The sequence below is a fragment of the Lates calcarifer genome, unplaced genomic scaffold, assembly GCF_001640805.2.
Source record: "Lates calcarifer isolate ASB-BC8 unplaced genomic scaffold, TLL_Latcal_v3 _unitig_5261_quiver_791, whole genome shotgun sequence".
Lineage (NCBI taxonomy): Eukaryota > Metazoa > Chordata > Actinopteri > Centropomidae > Lates > Lates calcarifer.
In genome coordinates this window covers 40,942-56,514 of record NW_026117406.1, presented here as the reverse complement: position 1 = coordinate 56,514, position 15,573 = coordinate 40,942, and the positions used below count along the sequence as shown (strand labels likewise).

Genomic DNA, 15,573 nt, shown 5'->3' with positions numbered 1-15,573 from the left:
GTAGATGGAACTGTCCGTCCACTCCACTCTGACGTCTTGAGGCAGGTCACCTGTGGTTTCACAGGGCAGCTGGACAGACTCCACCCCTGAATCCACTTCTACCTCAGGGACTGAGAGGACAACAAAGCACATCATCAGCTGTACAGACAGCAGCAGCAGTTTGTCCTCACTCTGACCTGTATCTACAGCACTGACCTTTGACCTGTAGCTTCACTTGTTTCTTCATCAGGATGTTTCCTTCCCTGCTGTAGATGGTGCAGGTGTAGGTGTTGTTGTCCCAGTCTGTGGGGTGTTTCAGGGTCAGACTGAGGTCTCCAGGTCTCAGCAGGTCTTCATTCATCTCTGTTCGGTCTCTGTAAAACTGGTTCTGTTCTTCAGGTCGGTCAGAGCCGTTCTGATACACATGGACCTTCGTGTTACTGGTCCTCCACTCCACTCTGACGTCTTCAGGCAGGTCACCTGTGGTTCTGAAGGGCAGCTGGACAGACTCCACCCCCTCCTCCACCTCCACCTGTTGGACTGAGAGGACAACAAAGCACATCATCAACTGTACAGACAGCGTGTCAAACACATCTTCAACATCAGTCCAAAACACTTTGACAGACAAACATTCATCAACGTCTTGTTGTACTTACAGGTCTCACTGGAGCTCTCCTCCACCTGGTCATCTTCAGGCAGGTGGTCTATGGAGTTGAGGGGCACCCCCTCCTCCACCTCCACTGGTTGCGCTGAGAAGACAACAAACCACAGTTAAACAGACAGCAGCAGCACCAGGGATGTTCCTAACGACTCATCTGATCAGGATCCTCCTCAGTCTATGAACCTCTCAGCTGAAGACCACTCTCTGTCTATGGAAGATTCTCCTGAAGATAAAGCACGATACGATTTCTGATATCACAGCAGCACTGACTGTCAATAACCTGCCACTGATTCTCCACCGGTCAAACAAAGACTTGAAACTCCAGGCCTGTTCCCTGGATGTGCAGCTTTACTTGCAGCCACACTAACAGGAATGTCAGTGCAACTGACCATTGGACCAAAGACCTTCATCCATCTGGGGTACATGACCCATGTTAATGCCATTCCCCTTCTCACTGGCAAAGACCTACTAAACCGATTCAACCCACTGATCAACCTTAAAGTTCAGAAAACATCAACCTTCAAATGAGATTGAACCACACATAGCCCCAGTGGGAACTGTCTGGGAGGACCTCGCCCTGGTCCTCTCCCTGACTATGATACCATCAATCACAACAGAGACATCACTTGATTCTGCAGTAAACAGAGATCAAGAACAATATGGAGCCTCATGTACAGACAGTAATATCTCTGCTCTCAACAAAGTTCTGTTTTATATCACAGCTCAGTCTCAGCACAGTTTTAGCTGCTACGTGTTAAATACGAGTTATATATATTAATTTAAAACCAGACACACACTACACATACCTTGTCTGGCCTTCTTCTTCCTTTTACAGATATACCACACAGTGACACCAACAGCCAGGAGGAGGAACAGAGGAACCAAGATACCCGCAAGAACTTTGTACAAGAATGTGGAAGATTCTGCAGTCGACAACAACATGATATTACATTTTAAAAATAAGTTAATAAGTAAAAGGATTTCTTGATTAATTCACTACAAACTGTATCCACTTCTACTGTGACCTCTGACCTCTGCCCTGTATCTACAGCACTGACCTGTGACCGTCAGTTGTACTTGAATCTGGCTCAGATCTTGTCCAGACCTGCGGACGGTGCAGGTGTAGTTGCCGCTGTCACTGATGGAGGGTTTCCCCAGAGTGAGGCTGAGGTCTCCAGTCTGCAGAGCGTCAGTCCTCATCGACGTTCGGTTGGTGTAACGTTCGATCTGGTTTTTGAGGTCGCCCCCGTCCTGTTGACGGGCATGAACAATATCGTTCCCCAGGTCCTTACGGTTCCAGACCACTGTGGACCCCTCAGAAACAGAGGCGTTGACCTGGCAGGGCAGGACGACTAACTCCTCCCCCTCATGCACCTCTACTCCCAAGGCATGCTGCGAAACTGTGAGGACACAAACAGAAAGAAAACATCAGCCTCCAGTCTCCAGGAACAGCTCACTGACTGAATCCAGACCTCCACCCTCTAGACTGACGTGGTTCAGACTGAGACCTGAGACTGGTACAGATCATGTAACTCATCTCAAAGTACTTCCAGAGCAGTTTTCACAGAACTGACTCTGGTAGTTTGTGCAACATATTTTCAGATCCTGGTCTTTTCCATAACAGAGAGATGCCAAAGAAACAACAATAACTGTGAGGTTCCAAACAGGAATCAAGCCCAGGTCTCTGGTGTAAAGGTCTCATGCTTGTTTGACCCATCCACCCACACCAACCTGGACTTTTTCACGATCTACATCAGAATTACTACGGCAACTAGATGTCGTATGTATTTTATAGGAGGACAGTCTCTTCAGTCACCACCTAACCCTAACCCTAACCCAGCAGCTGGTGTAGACGCTGTCAGGTGGTGCTGGTGTTAAAGGTCAGAGGTTAGGCATTTATATGTGATGTGAGGTTTCTGATAAGAGGCCAGCGGATGGTTATGTCTTAACAGCTATAGAAAGACCAATATATGTTTTGTGGACAGATGTCAGACGGCAGACCAGCAGACTGGAGACAACAGTGTCCCCTGAGCCACAGAAAGTCTATGTAACGTCCCCACAAGTGTCTGGAATCAGTGTGTGTGTTTAACCCTGTTGTCATGGCGCTGAGCGTCAGTCTGCTGACTCATCCCTTCATCCATTCAGTCTGCTGCCATTTCCTGCCACTCCCTCCTACCTGGCAGGTTGAATCACCTGTTCACCTGTTTGTACCTGCTCTGTGTCGGATCGTGTTTCTGAGTCCGACCTCTCGTACCCTGTTTGTCTTGGGGTTTTGTGTCTTTCCTCTCGGTGAAGTCTCTGTACTCTGACTCCTGAGTCGTGACCTTTGGTCCCTCTTCTGAGGGACAGGATTTACTCTGATGGAGTTTCTTACCGTGCAGGAGGATCCCAAACACCACAAACACCTTCATCTTCTCTTAAAACCACATCCACCACAGTCCTGTTAAATCCTCTTCCTCCTGAACCGACTGTGAAAGATTCAAATCAGAGAAACCTCTGTCTGTTCTCCTCCCACTGACACTGACACTGACACTCGATGGCAGTTTACTTTCAGTTTCAACAGGAAGTCTGAGCTGCTGCCAAACAGGTAAGATCACCTTCACAATAAAAGCTTTTAGAGGGTTAGTCCAGTGTTCTGCTGGGAAACCTTGGCTCCTCCATTCATCTGGATGCTACTTTGACTCGTACCACCCACCAAAACATTGTGGTACACCAACCACACCCCCCAGCAGGACGATGCTCCCACCACACCATAAACACTGTCAGACATGCCAATGTCCTGGTTCCAGACCCCACAGGACCCCCTCAGAGGACCTGGTCCATGACACTCCAGCTGTTTTAATGCAGACTGTGTGGGTTGGTTCCAGAGTTCTAACTCATCCAGTGTGTAACCTGCTTCCTGTCTCTCATCTGTTCATCATAAAACCAGCACCAACATTAAAACAGAATAAGACAGTTAAACCAGTGTCTTCACACTAAAAGATCAGAGGATCATTCAGTTGACTGATTCATGTCTTCATTTACAGAACAGTTCCTGACACTGAGGCTGACACATGATCACTGTTACCACCTCAGCCCAGCAGGGGCAGCACAGGGAGCAGTGTAACATGCTGCAAACAGCGTCTGTGTTGTGGTGTTTTTGTGTTTTATTGTTGGAGCTGCTGAGAATGTGGAAGTGTGGAGAACAGAGCGGACCACAGCTTTTAAACTGGACGCTGGTGTTGAAGCTGTGGCTGATCAGGGACCAGTGAAAGTGTGAAAAGCAGAAGTGAGTTGAGGAGAGTCTCTGTCTCTGCTGCGGTTCAGCTTTTACAACATGATTTACAATGAAGGTCACAGTACATCACCTCTACCTGTGAACAGGTCCAGGACAGAGTCAGTCCTCTGACCTTTAAACAATCCACTGGAATCATTTATCCAAAATACATATCAGTGCAAACTTCATGATGGTAGTTTAGTGACACTTCATCAAAAGGTAGAAACCAGTTTTACTTTTCCCTCCAGTGGTGGACAAATGGTTTGGTCTGTCACCTCCGTATTCTTCAGTAAGGACGTCAAAACATGGGCCAACCAGGGACCAGCTGTTCAGAAATAAATGAACTTAGCGCTCATCTGTCCCATGACACATGAACCCAGCAGGTTTTACTGTGCATTTTATCTCAGACTGAGACGGAGTGGGTCTGACCTGCTTGTGTGGACGGCTGTAGAGAAGCAGCTGAGGCTGCGGCTGGAAAATCAGACTGAAATATCCAGAACAGCTGCCTCTGTGTGGTCACAGTCCACACGAAGACCTGTGGCCTCTTTACCTGCAGCTGCTCTCTACTGGATTCTACTGTGACTCTATCGTCATGGTGGTGTTTAGCTGCAGATCGTCAGTGTCGACACAACAGGACGTTTCCTCTGAGCTCATGGTTAAAAAGCAGGTAAACCTCTGACGCTCTGATCCTCAACTCAGAGGATCAACAGAAATCTGAGCGTCAGGACACCAGAGAGGTGATGTGGTGATGTGGTGACAGAGTGATGTGGTGACAGAGTGACGTGGTGACAGAGTGACGTGCTGAGGTCATTAACAGGAAGTGAAGCTGAAGGCGTCGCTCTGCTGCTCAGACTGACATTCAGTCGTCATCCAGACAACATGAAGACTCCGTCTGTGTCTCTGCTCCTCGGTGAGTCAAACACTGACCTCCTGCACTCACTCACTCACTCACTCACTCACTCACTCACTCACTCACTCACTCACTCATTCATTACAGATGGAGGCTGAGAGTCTGGACTTTGTGTTTAGTGATAAACATGTTGAGCAGGTGGAGGATGACAGAGTCCAACACAAGTTATACTGAATCTGAAATCTGACCAGATCTGATTCTGAAAGATGCTCCAGGGTTTTATTCCTCATATTCTCTGACTGATGCTGGATCTGCTCTTTGACCTCATTGTTGAAACTCAAAAGGTTAGAACGTCTTCAGATTTAGAGATCGGTGACGTCCATTCATTACGTATTTCTATGTTTGAGCTCTGCCTGGTGGAGGACCCTGACCCTCAGTGTCCTCTGTCCCTCAGTGTCCTCTGTCCCTCAGTGTCCTCTGACCCTCAGTGTCCTCTGTCCTCCTGTTGCAGGTGTGTCTGTGCTGCTGCTGTCTGGACTGACTGTTTCTGCAGGTGAGCTGATGGAAGAGAAAACAGTCACTGACTCCAATAATAATACAGATACATTTACTCTGACTGACTGTCTGTCTGTCTGTCCTGTCTGTCTGTCTGTCTGACTGTCTGACTGACTGTCTGTCTGACTGTCTGTCTGACTGTCTGTCTGTCTGACTGTCCTCCAGTCTCTCTGAATGTCAGTCCAAACCGTCTCCAGTTCTTTGAAGGAGAGTCCGTCTCTCTGAGATGTGAGGGACAGGTGGTCTCTGATGGACAGACAGTAAAGAGGACCAGAGGAGGACAGACTGAGGACTGTGGACCAGCTGGTTCAGGATTTGGGAGGTTTGATGGTTTCTCCTGTATCATCTCTGGTCTCAGTGTCTCAGACTCTGGAGGTTATTGGTGTGAAGACAGAGATGGACAGAGGAGAGACGAGGTCTCCATCAGTGTGTTTCTTAAAGACGGTACAGACGGACTCAGTCCAGTGACTGGATCATGTGATCTGGTTTAGTTTGATCAACCTGCTCTGGTTGGTTGTTCTCTGTCTCTATGTGACTCTAGCTGTCTCTGTGTTCATTAGATCATCCTTTTATTCTGGAGATCCCTGCACTTCCTGTGATGACAGGAAGTGATGTCACTCTGCGCTGTAGAAGTGACTCTAACAACAGACCCACAGTGTTTTTCTACAAGGATGGTGTCCTCCTTGGATCTGGACCTGATGGAGAACTCCCCCTCAGTAAAGTCCAACAGTCTCATGAAGGTCTCTACTGGTGTTCTACTGATCTGTATGGATCATCTCCTCAGAGCAGACTGAGGGTCAGAGGTCAGTGACATCACTTCCTGTTTCTATGACAGTTTAAGTCTAATAAACTGAACCAGGTTCTACTCATCTCTCCTGCAGCTCCTCCTCCTCCTCCTCCTCCTCCTCCTCCTCCTTCCTCTCCTCCTCCTCCTCCTCCTGCCTCCTCTGTCTCTGTGCTCAGACTCTTCTGCCATCTAGTGGTCTTCTGTCCGTACTGCATCTGCTCCCTCCTGCTGGTGTCCATCTGCTGCAGCAGGAAGACAGGAAACAAACCAGCCGTCTCCATGGAGACGATCCATCACCTTGAAGAGTATGAGGACATCACTGCTGATGTCATCAATGAGTATTACCTCTGACCTCTTTATCAGTCGGCAGCTGAGAGACGACAGGAAATGAGGGCGATGTCACAAAAGTGGAACTTCCTGTTTCCCGTCCTGTAGTTTGCAATTTTTTAATTGTTGTTTTAGTTTCTCAAGAACTTCGTCAACTGATCAATCAATAATCTGTCAGATGTATTTTTGAAGTTTATAAAGAAGTTATTTGTATGTTTTTGTGATCGCTACATAGCCAGTGTTAGCATTAGCAGCTGTTTACCCAAAGATCATGAGTTCAGCATCAAACATTTCTTAACTCAAAACACCGTCAATGTTTGGCTTCTATCTCTATCACTCCTTTTCCTCTACTGAAGTTAGCATGCTAATCAGCTAGCCCCTTCTTGTCTCATCACTTTCTGATAGCGACCCACTGTAGCGTCCAGTCCGTCTCTGTTCACAGGACGTTTTCTGACGTCTTGTATTGTAAACACAACGATGGCTGGTGAGTAAACAGCTGCTAGCCAGGAAGACAAACTCTCCCTAATATTCAGGCTGAGTTTGAACATGTGACGTCTTTCTGTTTATTAACTGTTTTCAGCAACAATAAATGATTCAAACATTTACCAACGTTTCATTTCAGTTCATTTAAAAACTAGTAGTCGTCAAACATCATTTTCTGAAGTGATGTGAGGAAGGAAAGAGATGAACTGTCATTCAGTACTGATGATGTTTTATTATCAACGTTAACGCAATATAATCTCTAAATTATAATATTCTAATAATAATAAACTTTATTTATACAGCACTTTTCACACAGAGAAATAAAAGAAGACAGAAAAAATAAAAGAAGAAGAGGAAGTAGAACCAGTGAAGTGAATGAGAGTCAGGAACCAAACCGGTTCAGACTCAGGAGGAAAAACTCCAACAACACAAACAGCGGCTTCATGGTTTCCTGCAGAGAAGCAGCTGCATGAGTCCATCACTGATCAATAAGGCTGAACTCATCAGCGGGACAAGGTGTCGGTTTTTACAACTCTCCCTGAACGCATCACAACGCGCGTCCGCCAATTACAGGTGCGTGACGTCAGACGCCAGAACGCTTTATTAGTCACGTGGCGGAGACGTCGGGTTTAAATCCCCGCGGTCGAGAACCCGGAAACATGAACAGTGTTAAACCGGAGGATAAAGGTTCATCGTGTGATGGTGCGTTAGCTTTCCAGCAGAGGTTAGCGTTAGCTTGATAACTAGCTTCTGAGCGATAGCAGCCTTTAGCCTAGCATGGTTTGCTAATCAATAACCGGTTAGTTTTAACGTCAGTCAATGTGACTGCGGCAGCGTCATGGAGGACAGTCAGTCAGGTGACTTCTCCTTCACAGTCCTCAGGGGAATCAGTAAAGATTTATTCAGCAGGTGTTAGCTACCCGTTAGCTAACGTTAGCCCTGCTGGTAACAGTTAATCAAAACGCTGTTCCTTTTCCTACCCTGTATCACAGCTGTTTGTTCAGATTAAACTTAACATCAGTGTTCACATCATTAATGTTAATACTCCATAACTTTCCCATGTTACAATATACTGCAGTTTACTGCCTCTTTGTATTCAGCTGATCAGTATTTATTTATATTTTATTTATTATTATTATTATTTATATTTCAATACGTTGAATCTGGTTTAATTTGCATATTAGAAAAAACCCCACAGTATATTGTACATGTACAGTGAACATGATGCATCTGTTAGGTTTTTATTCTTGTTTTATTATTAGACTGTAACACCCACATACACACACTCCTCTGTGTTTAAATGTGTTGTTGAGATATTTATATCTGCACCATCTACAAATATCAGTCTGGAATGAGTGAACAGAAATTGGCAGTGGATGTAAGCCACCTAAAATCTTGTGTAGGGTGCTACACTGGTTAGGTCCGGGGCTGCACCTGGTTCTTCACCTGTGCAGGTGCAGCAGCAGCAGCGTCAGGTGAACGAGGATCAGCTCTGCCAGACTAACTTTATTCTCTTTAATGAACAGAACTGGAAAAGACGAGACGCTGGAACCAACTCGTACAACTTCAGGAGGAACTTTAAACCTCGCTCACAAAGGTCAGTGACCCCTGTAAGCTAGCTCAGTTAGCTTAGCATTAGCATTAACGTCACCGCTTCAGGGCCACGTGTTACTGTTGGTGCTCAGTGAGAACACAGACCTGGGACGTCCTGTTTTATATCACATCTGTGATCCACACAGAAACCAGAGTGACACCAGCTCTGTCTTTTCTTCCAGGTAGATCTACGAACAGGTAAGTCTCACCTTTCTTTGTCTCCCTCTCTTCTCTCTCTCTTTCCTGTCATGGCCGCCGCGTCATGTCTCCTTGTCCAATAAGCGTCTAATGTTTGGTCTGTAATCATGTGTCCATCATGGCGGCCGAGCCTTTACTGTCTGTTAGTCTGCGCGTCCGTCCAATTCCAACATGGCCGCCGGGTCGTTTGTGTGATGATGATACATTTTATTTAAATAGCACTTTTCGATCACAGTGACAAAGTCTGGTTCAGTGAGTAAGAAACAAAGCAACAAGCCACAACGTCTCTGAACCAGTGAACTTACAAAACGACCAAATCAAAACAGCAAAAATATAAGAAAATAAAAACACACAAAACCATAAAAACACTTTATTTACAGTTTTATTTAGTTTTTCTTTTCCAGGTGCATTTGTTTGTGATTATGTTTAAAATCTGTTTTTCATCTGAATGAGATGAAGTTCTTAAGTAAAATCATTATTTCCTAAGTCTAAGTTATCAGTAATTGATCAGTGATTGATCAGGTCTTTGTGTGATGTGAGGATATTACAGCTGTGGCTCCAGCGTCAGCATCTCCAGTAAACAACATCAGAAACATCAGATACAGTCACAGTTTGTTCTGTTGGTTTGTCATCAGTCTGAACTGTGAGGATCTGGTTTATCTGAACCCTACGTTACAGTCTGATGTTATTTAAAGACTGAGGTGTTGTTCCTGGTTCACTCCATGTTTCAGTCACGGTGCTGTTTGTTGTGTTGTGTTCATGTGGAACTCAGTGAATCTCTGAGGTGAGACCTTGAACTGTCCGATGAGTGGATCTGTTTTAGTGAAGGACACGTCGGACACTAACCATGAATGCTTTTATTTTGAAGCAGCAGCAACAGGAAACACTGGGTTCACATGAGTAGTTAAAGCTGAGACACAGGGAACGTTCAGGAAACAACAAATAACACGAGAGGAAACTATGAGAAGTAAGGAACTGATCAGAGTCCAGTATAAGTTCTTCATGACGACTCCGGACTGGATCTGAAACAGGACGCATCTGTACTTATTGATCTGGAGCCGATCAGGAAGTGACAGAGCTGTGAGGCCTCATCAGAAATCATGCTCAGTGGTGACATCATCATCCTCTCCTCCTCCTCCAACAGGTGGGGTCGTCTCCATGGAGACGGCTGGTTTGTTTCCTGTCTTCCTGCTGCAGCAGATGGACACCAGCAGGACGGAGCAGATGCAGTACGGACAGAAGACCACTAGATGGCAGAAGAGTCTGAGCACAGAGACAGAGGAGGCAGGAGGAGGAGGAGGAGGAGGAGGAGGAGGAGGGGGAGGAGGAGGAGGAGATGAAGGAGGAGGAGGAGGAGGAGGAGAGGAAGGAGGAGCTGCAGGAGAGATGAAGTAGAACCTGGTTCAGTGCAGTGATCAGTTTATTATCAGGTCAGCAGGTTAGTTCATATCTTTAAACTGTCATAGAAACAGGAAGTGATGTCACTGACCTCTGACCCTCAGTCTGCTCTGAGGAGAGTCAACACCTTTGTTTCTGTAACACCAGTAGAGACCTTCATGAGACTGTTGGACTTTACTGAGGGGGAGTTCTCCATCAGGTCCAGATCCAAGGTCTTTACCATCCCTGAAGAAAAAAGTCTTGAATCTGTTGTTGTCTTTGTCTCTACAGCGCAGAGTGACATCACTTCCTGTCATCACAGGAAGTGCAGGGATCTCCAGAATAACTGGAACACCTGAACCACAGAGACACAGACAGAGTTTCACAACAGACCTGAACCACAGAGACACAGACAAAAAAAAAAAAAAAAAAAAAACTAACACAGAGACACAGACAGAGTTTCACCAACAGACCTGAACCACAGAGACACAGACAGAGTTTCACCAACAGACCTGAACCACAGAGAAACTACAGGATGGAAACACTGACCTGCTTTATCAGTTACTGTGTTAATGACACTGATGTTGATCTGATCAGCTCTGTCTTCACACCAGTAACCTCCAGAGTCTGAGACACTGAGACCAGAGATGATACAGGAGGAACCATCAAACCTCCCAAATCCTGAAGCTGGTCCACAGTCCTCAGTCTGTCCTCCTCTGGTCCTCTTTACTGTCTGTCCATCAGAGACCACCTGTCCCTCACATCTCAGAGAGACGGACTCTTCTTTAAAGAACTGGAGACGGTTTGGACTGACATTCAGAGAGACTGGAGGACAGACAGACAGACAGACAGACAGTCAGACAGACAGACAGACAGACAGACAGACAGACAGACAGTCAGTCAGAGTAAATGTATCTGTATTATTATTGGAGTCAGTGACTGTTTTCTCTTCCATCAGCTCACCTGCAGAAACAGTCAGTCCAGACAGCAGCAGCACAGACACACCTGCAACAGGAGGACAGAGGACACTGAGGGTCAGAGGACACTGAGGGTCAGAGGTCACTGAGGGGAGGACACTGAGGTCAGAGGACACTGAGGGTCAGAGGGGTCAGAGGACACTGAGGGTCAGAGGTCACTGAGGGACAGAGGACACTGAGGGACAGAGGTCACTGAGGGTCAGAGGTCAGTGAGGGACAGAGGACACTGAGGACAGACTGAGAGGACACTGAGGGTCTGAGGGACACTGAGGGACTGAGGGTCAGAGGACACTGAGGGACAGAGGACACTGAGGGACAGAGGACACTGAGGGTCAGAGGACACTGAGGGTCAGAGGACACTGAGGGACAGAGGTCACTGAGGGACAGAGGACACTGAGGGACAGAGGTCACTGAGGGTCAGAGGACAGAGGACACTGAGGGACAGAGGTCACTGAGGGTCAGAGGAGGGAGGGACATGAGGACACTGAGGGTCAGAGGTCAGTGAGGGTCAGAGGTCACTGAGGGTCAGAGGTCAGAGGTCACTGAGGGTCAGAGGACACTGAGGGACCAGAGACCAGGATTCTGTCAAATAAAGCTTCATCAGTGAGACGTCCTCGTAGGTTCACGTTGGAGCACAGGAACCATGTGACTGCAACGTTCAGCACCTTTGTTGTAGGTTAAAGTGCAGACGCTCAGAAACAGACAGGAAACAGAGAACAGAGCAGCTGTTAGCACGTCATGGAGCTGTACGATCAGCTCAAAGGTCACATGACCAGTTCTACAAGATCAACTCTAATGGACACAACAGCAACGTAGGAACAAACAACAGGAACCTCCAGGATCGACATGAGTTCATTACATACAACAAGGCTTCACCTCTACACTGGACATTTGACTGTTACTGTTCTGAAGGAAAGGAACAGGTCAGAGACCAGAGTCCAGGTCTCAGTCTGGGTCCTGGTCCAGCTCAGACTCAGACTGTTTCTGTGTAGTGAGTGAGTGAGTGAGTGAGTGAGTGAGTGTAGGAGGTCAGTGTTTGACTCACCGAGGAGCAGAGACACAGACGGAGTCTTCATGTTGTCTGGATGACGACTGAATGTCAGTCTGAGCAGCAGAGCGACGCCTTCAGCTTCACTTCCTGTTCACAACTCTAACACGTCACAGCTGTTAGAGTCACTGAGGACACCAGCACCTAAACACACCACTGCTGATGGTGTTAGCGCTGTCCCTGAAAGCACCACGCTCAGTCTGACTGCAGTCTCTGGTGTTACTGCTGTCCCTGAACGCACCGCGGTCAGTCTGACTGCAGTCTCTGGTGTTACTGCTGTCCCTGAACGCACCACACTCAGTCTGACTGCAGTCTCTGGTGTTACTGCTGTCCCTGAAAGCACCGCGGTCAGTGCACACCATACCACAGTGTTTGTGTTTTTAGCAGAGCTGAAGCTGTGAATGTGGAAGTGAACGAGTGAGGAAATCAGCAGATGAAGAAAAAGCAGAAGCTTGGGGTCACCGGAAAGTGCACACCACGTAGATGTAAGCGCTCTGAGCAGTGACTCCACTCGACTGTCTAAATTTATTCAGACCTAATGATCCCTTTATTTTTTAATATTTTCACTTTTTTTTTACAGAAAGACCATAAATGCTGAATATCCTAAATAGCAGAACACATTTTTTCCTACTCATATTTACTAAATTCATTAATATTCTGCAGTTGAAGTGGCTCCTTGGCCTCCAGCTGCTGATCATTGCTGTAGAACCTCTACAAGGTGCAATGATAAAGTTCAGAGACTGTTCTTTTTGAGAATGAATGGAAGACGGAGGAACAAAGGGCGAGAGGACACAGAATGACGACATGCTGCCTGTGAGGACGTCACAGCAGAGACATGGAGGCTCAGGATTGTGTTGGAAAAACACGTCAGATGTGGTGAGCTGGAGAACCTGATGCAGGAGTTTCTCTACAACAGCTCCTCATTTACATCACTGTGTCACATGGAGACATTTGTCTCCAGTGTCCAATGTCAGAACAGCTCTGAGCTCTTAAATCATGATAAAGGAAATTTAATTCTGGTAACAATGAAGCTTTTATCGATCCGTTAGAAAATGTGTTTAATCAACTGAGAAAAACTGTCATGTGTTGACTGTAAGAACAAAACACAGTGTTTCACTTCAAAGATCTACAACAAATCTAAAAACTAAAACCAGGTCTTAAAGGTGTTGGAGATGATCTCTTTAGTCTTTATGATGTCTTCTGTCAGTGTCTTTGTTTTTATCTCTGCTGTGGAGATGAATCTTTGCTCCACACAGTTTAAACCAGATGTTCAACATCAGTCCACAACACTTGGAAACATTTGCACATAAATGCAACAATTTAATTTCCCTGAGGGAGTCATCCCAAAGGGATCCATAAAGTCAAGTCTAAGTCTAAACATTAATCAAATCAATGTCTCATTGTTTCTGTAGCAACATGACTAAATCCTCTGGATTCACTCAGCTCATCTCTGCATTTCTGTCAAAGCTGCTTTGTTGGATCAATAACGTCTCTGGTCCAACAAAGCAGGGACAAAGGGCAGCAGACAGAAGTGACTGTCACAGTAGGAGATTTTCAAGACTACAAGAACACTTTTGAGTTCAAATCACAGAGCTGATCATTGCACCAACTCCACTCTGACATAAGATATCAATACTGACCAACAGCACTGATCAATAGTGAGTCCTCAGACTGTGTGAGAGTCAGTTGGATGAAGAAGAAGTTGACAAAGCGTCCTCCTGTCTTCATCCATCGTCCATCAGCTCCTTCACTTCCATTTTCTCTCTGATCCAAAGTCAGATTGGATCAATAATCAAAGACTGATCAACAGACCGATCAAACTGATTGATCAGCCATCAGAGGAGTTGGATCAGTGGAGCGGCTTCTGTTCCTGATGTCGATTGTGTCATATTTGACCTGAGTTCTCTCTGTAGAGGAGACAGAAGACAGTGAGACAGAGACAAACAACCAGAGACAAACAACTAGAGACAAACAGCTAGAGACAAACAACTAGAGACAAACAACCAGAGACAAACAACTAGAGACAAACAACTAGAGACAAACAACCAGAGACAAACAACTAGAGACAAAGAAACAACCAGAGATCAAAACAAAGATAAGTCACCTGTATCATCATGCTGAATTCTGACTTTGAGCAACACTGTTTTCTTTCTCTTGATCTTCCTGCTGTCGACTCTGCAGATGTATCTTCCTCTGTCCCAGTCTGTGGGGTGTTTCAGGGTCAGACTGAGGTCTCCAGTTTTCAGCAGGTCTTCATTCATCTCTGTTCGACCTCTGCAAACCTGGTCCTGTTCTTCAGGTCGGTCAGAGCCGTTCTGATATTTGTAGACCATCATTGTGGGTTCAGGTTCATAACGCCACCACTCCACTTCAGTGTCTTGAGGCAGGTCACCTGTGGTTTTGAAGGGCAGCTGGACTGACTCCACCCCCTCCTCCACCTCCACCCGTTGGACTGAGAGGACAACAAAGCACATCATCAGCTGTACAGACAGCAGCAGCAGTTTGTCATCACTTTATTGAAGGAGGACAAAGTTGTAGAGAAAGCTGAAGGACAGAACCAGATCAGAGCAGAAGGTAACAGGGGACAGAAATCTAGAAACTAAAACCCACACAACCCTGCTGAGTCTTCCCCTCCCTTCGGGAACTGTCCTCCACTTGCCAAACCCTGTGGTGGGTTTGGCAAGTGGAGGGTGGACCTGGGAAGAAAACTACTACGTCCCCAGGGACTACGTCCCTGAGACCTGACATAGTCTTATGGTTGGAGGAAGCAAAGAGGATCATCCTGACTGAACTAATTGTCCCATGGGAAGACAGATGCAAAGAGGCGCTGGAGAGGAAGGCCACCAAGTACAAGGAACTGGTCCACCAATTCGAGAATGGCAGGCCTACAGGCCTGCAGGGGTTTCTCAGCACAGTCTGTGAACTAGATGATCACAACTCCAGGAATAGCCAGGAGAGAGAGAGACATCTGTTTGCAGGATCAAGGAAGAGGTGGAGGTGTTGAGCTTGAAGCCAAGAGAAGATGAGCAGTGGCATGCCATTATTACTGACCTACCAACTGGACGACATTGTAGTTGAATCAAAATGCCTGAGGAAAGCCACCTTACAACATCATCTCCAGGCCAAAAGCTTCAGTCATCAGAAAGTGACTGAAGATGTTAGCATCTAGATGTACTTAACAGTCATAGAATTCATTTCTCCTGCTACATTGATAACACTCAACTGCATCCTCCTGTACAAGATGACCCTCCAAAAATGATTAAATTAGAGGCCCGCTTGTCTGCTGCACATAATTCCCTCCTCCCCAATTCTGATAAGAATGAGATTCTGGTCATGGGCCTGTCCCGACATACAGTAGATATCTGCTTGGTCAAGTAACAGTAACCCTCGAAAGCCAAGAACCTTGGTGTTGCATTTGATCCTAGTCTCTCTTTTGATCAGTGCATTGAAGACATCACCCAAACCACCTTTATTCATCTCTT

The 15,573-nt window shown here is 46.3% G+C and overlaps 2 protein-coding genes across 6 annotated transcripts in view; one reads left to right on the top strand and one right to left on the bottom strand.

The window, feature by feature from the left end:
• The window catches only part of LOC108874226 (uncharacterized), a 32,373-nt gene that overhangs the window by 11,885 nt on the left and 4,915 nt on the right, over window positions 1-15,573 (bottom strand). For 2 of the 4 annotated variants that reach the window (XM_051068768.1, XM_051068769.1), the window contains exons 1-4: window positions 12,089-13,906; window positions 11,030-11,071; window positions 10,616-10,891; window positions 10,179-10,421 (exon numbers count right to left, since the gene is read on the bottom strand). In XM_051068768.1, coding sequence (XP_050924725.1) covers window positions 10,179-10,421; window positions 10,616-10,891; window positions 11,030-11,071; window positions 12,089-12,119 — 592 coding nt within the window. In that variant the 5' untranslated portion in view covers window positions 12,120-13,906. Of the gene's footprint in view, window positions 1-10,178; window positions 10,422-10,615; window positions 10,892-11,029; window positions 11,072-12,088; window positions 13,999-14,195; window positions 14,544-15,573 lie in introns of those variants that run through there. The other 2 variants (XM_051068767.1, XM_051068766.1) reach the window with 2 other exon arrangements.
• LOC127138914 (Fc receptor-like protein 2) lies at window positions 4,693-6,985 on the top strand. 2 transcript variants are annotated; one of them, XM_018662684.2, is made up of 5 exons: window positions 4,693-4,806; window positions 5,258-5,299; window positions 5,467-5,745; window positions 5,862-6,104; window positions 6,183-6,985. In XM_018662684.2, the coding sequence occupies exons 1-5, from the start codon at window positions 4,776-4,778 to the stop codon at window positions 6,437-6,439; spliced, it is 852 nt and encodes a 283-aa protein (XP_018518200.1). In that variant the 5' UTR covers window positions 4,693-4,775; the 3' UTR covers window positions 6,440-6,985. The 2 variants fall into 2 exon arrangements, with proteins under 2 accessions (XP_018518200.1, XP_050924727.1); XM_051068770.1 differs by having other exon boundaries at window positions 6,265-6,414.

What these genes read in the sequence shown, in the direction of transcription:
- LOC127138914 (XM_018662684.2), top strand. Translation starts at nt 4,776, where the DNA reads ATGAAGACTCCGTCTGTGTCTCTGCTCCTCG. An exon ending in GTCTGTGTCTCTGCTCCTCG is followed by an intron (nt 4,807 to 5,257) that starts GTGAGTCAAACA and finishes CTCCTGTTGCAG; the next exon opens with GTGTGTCTGTGCTGCTGCTG. An exon ending in GAGCAGACTGAGGGTCAGAG is followed by an intron (nt 6,105 to 6,182) that starts GTCAGTGACATC and finishes TCTCTCCTGCAG; the next exon opens with CTCCTCCTCCTCCTCCTCCT.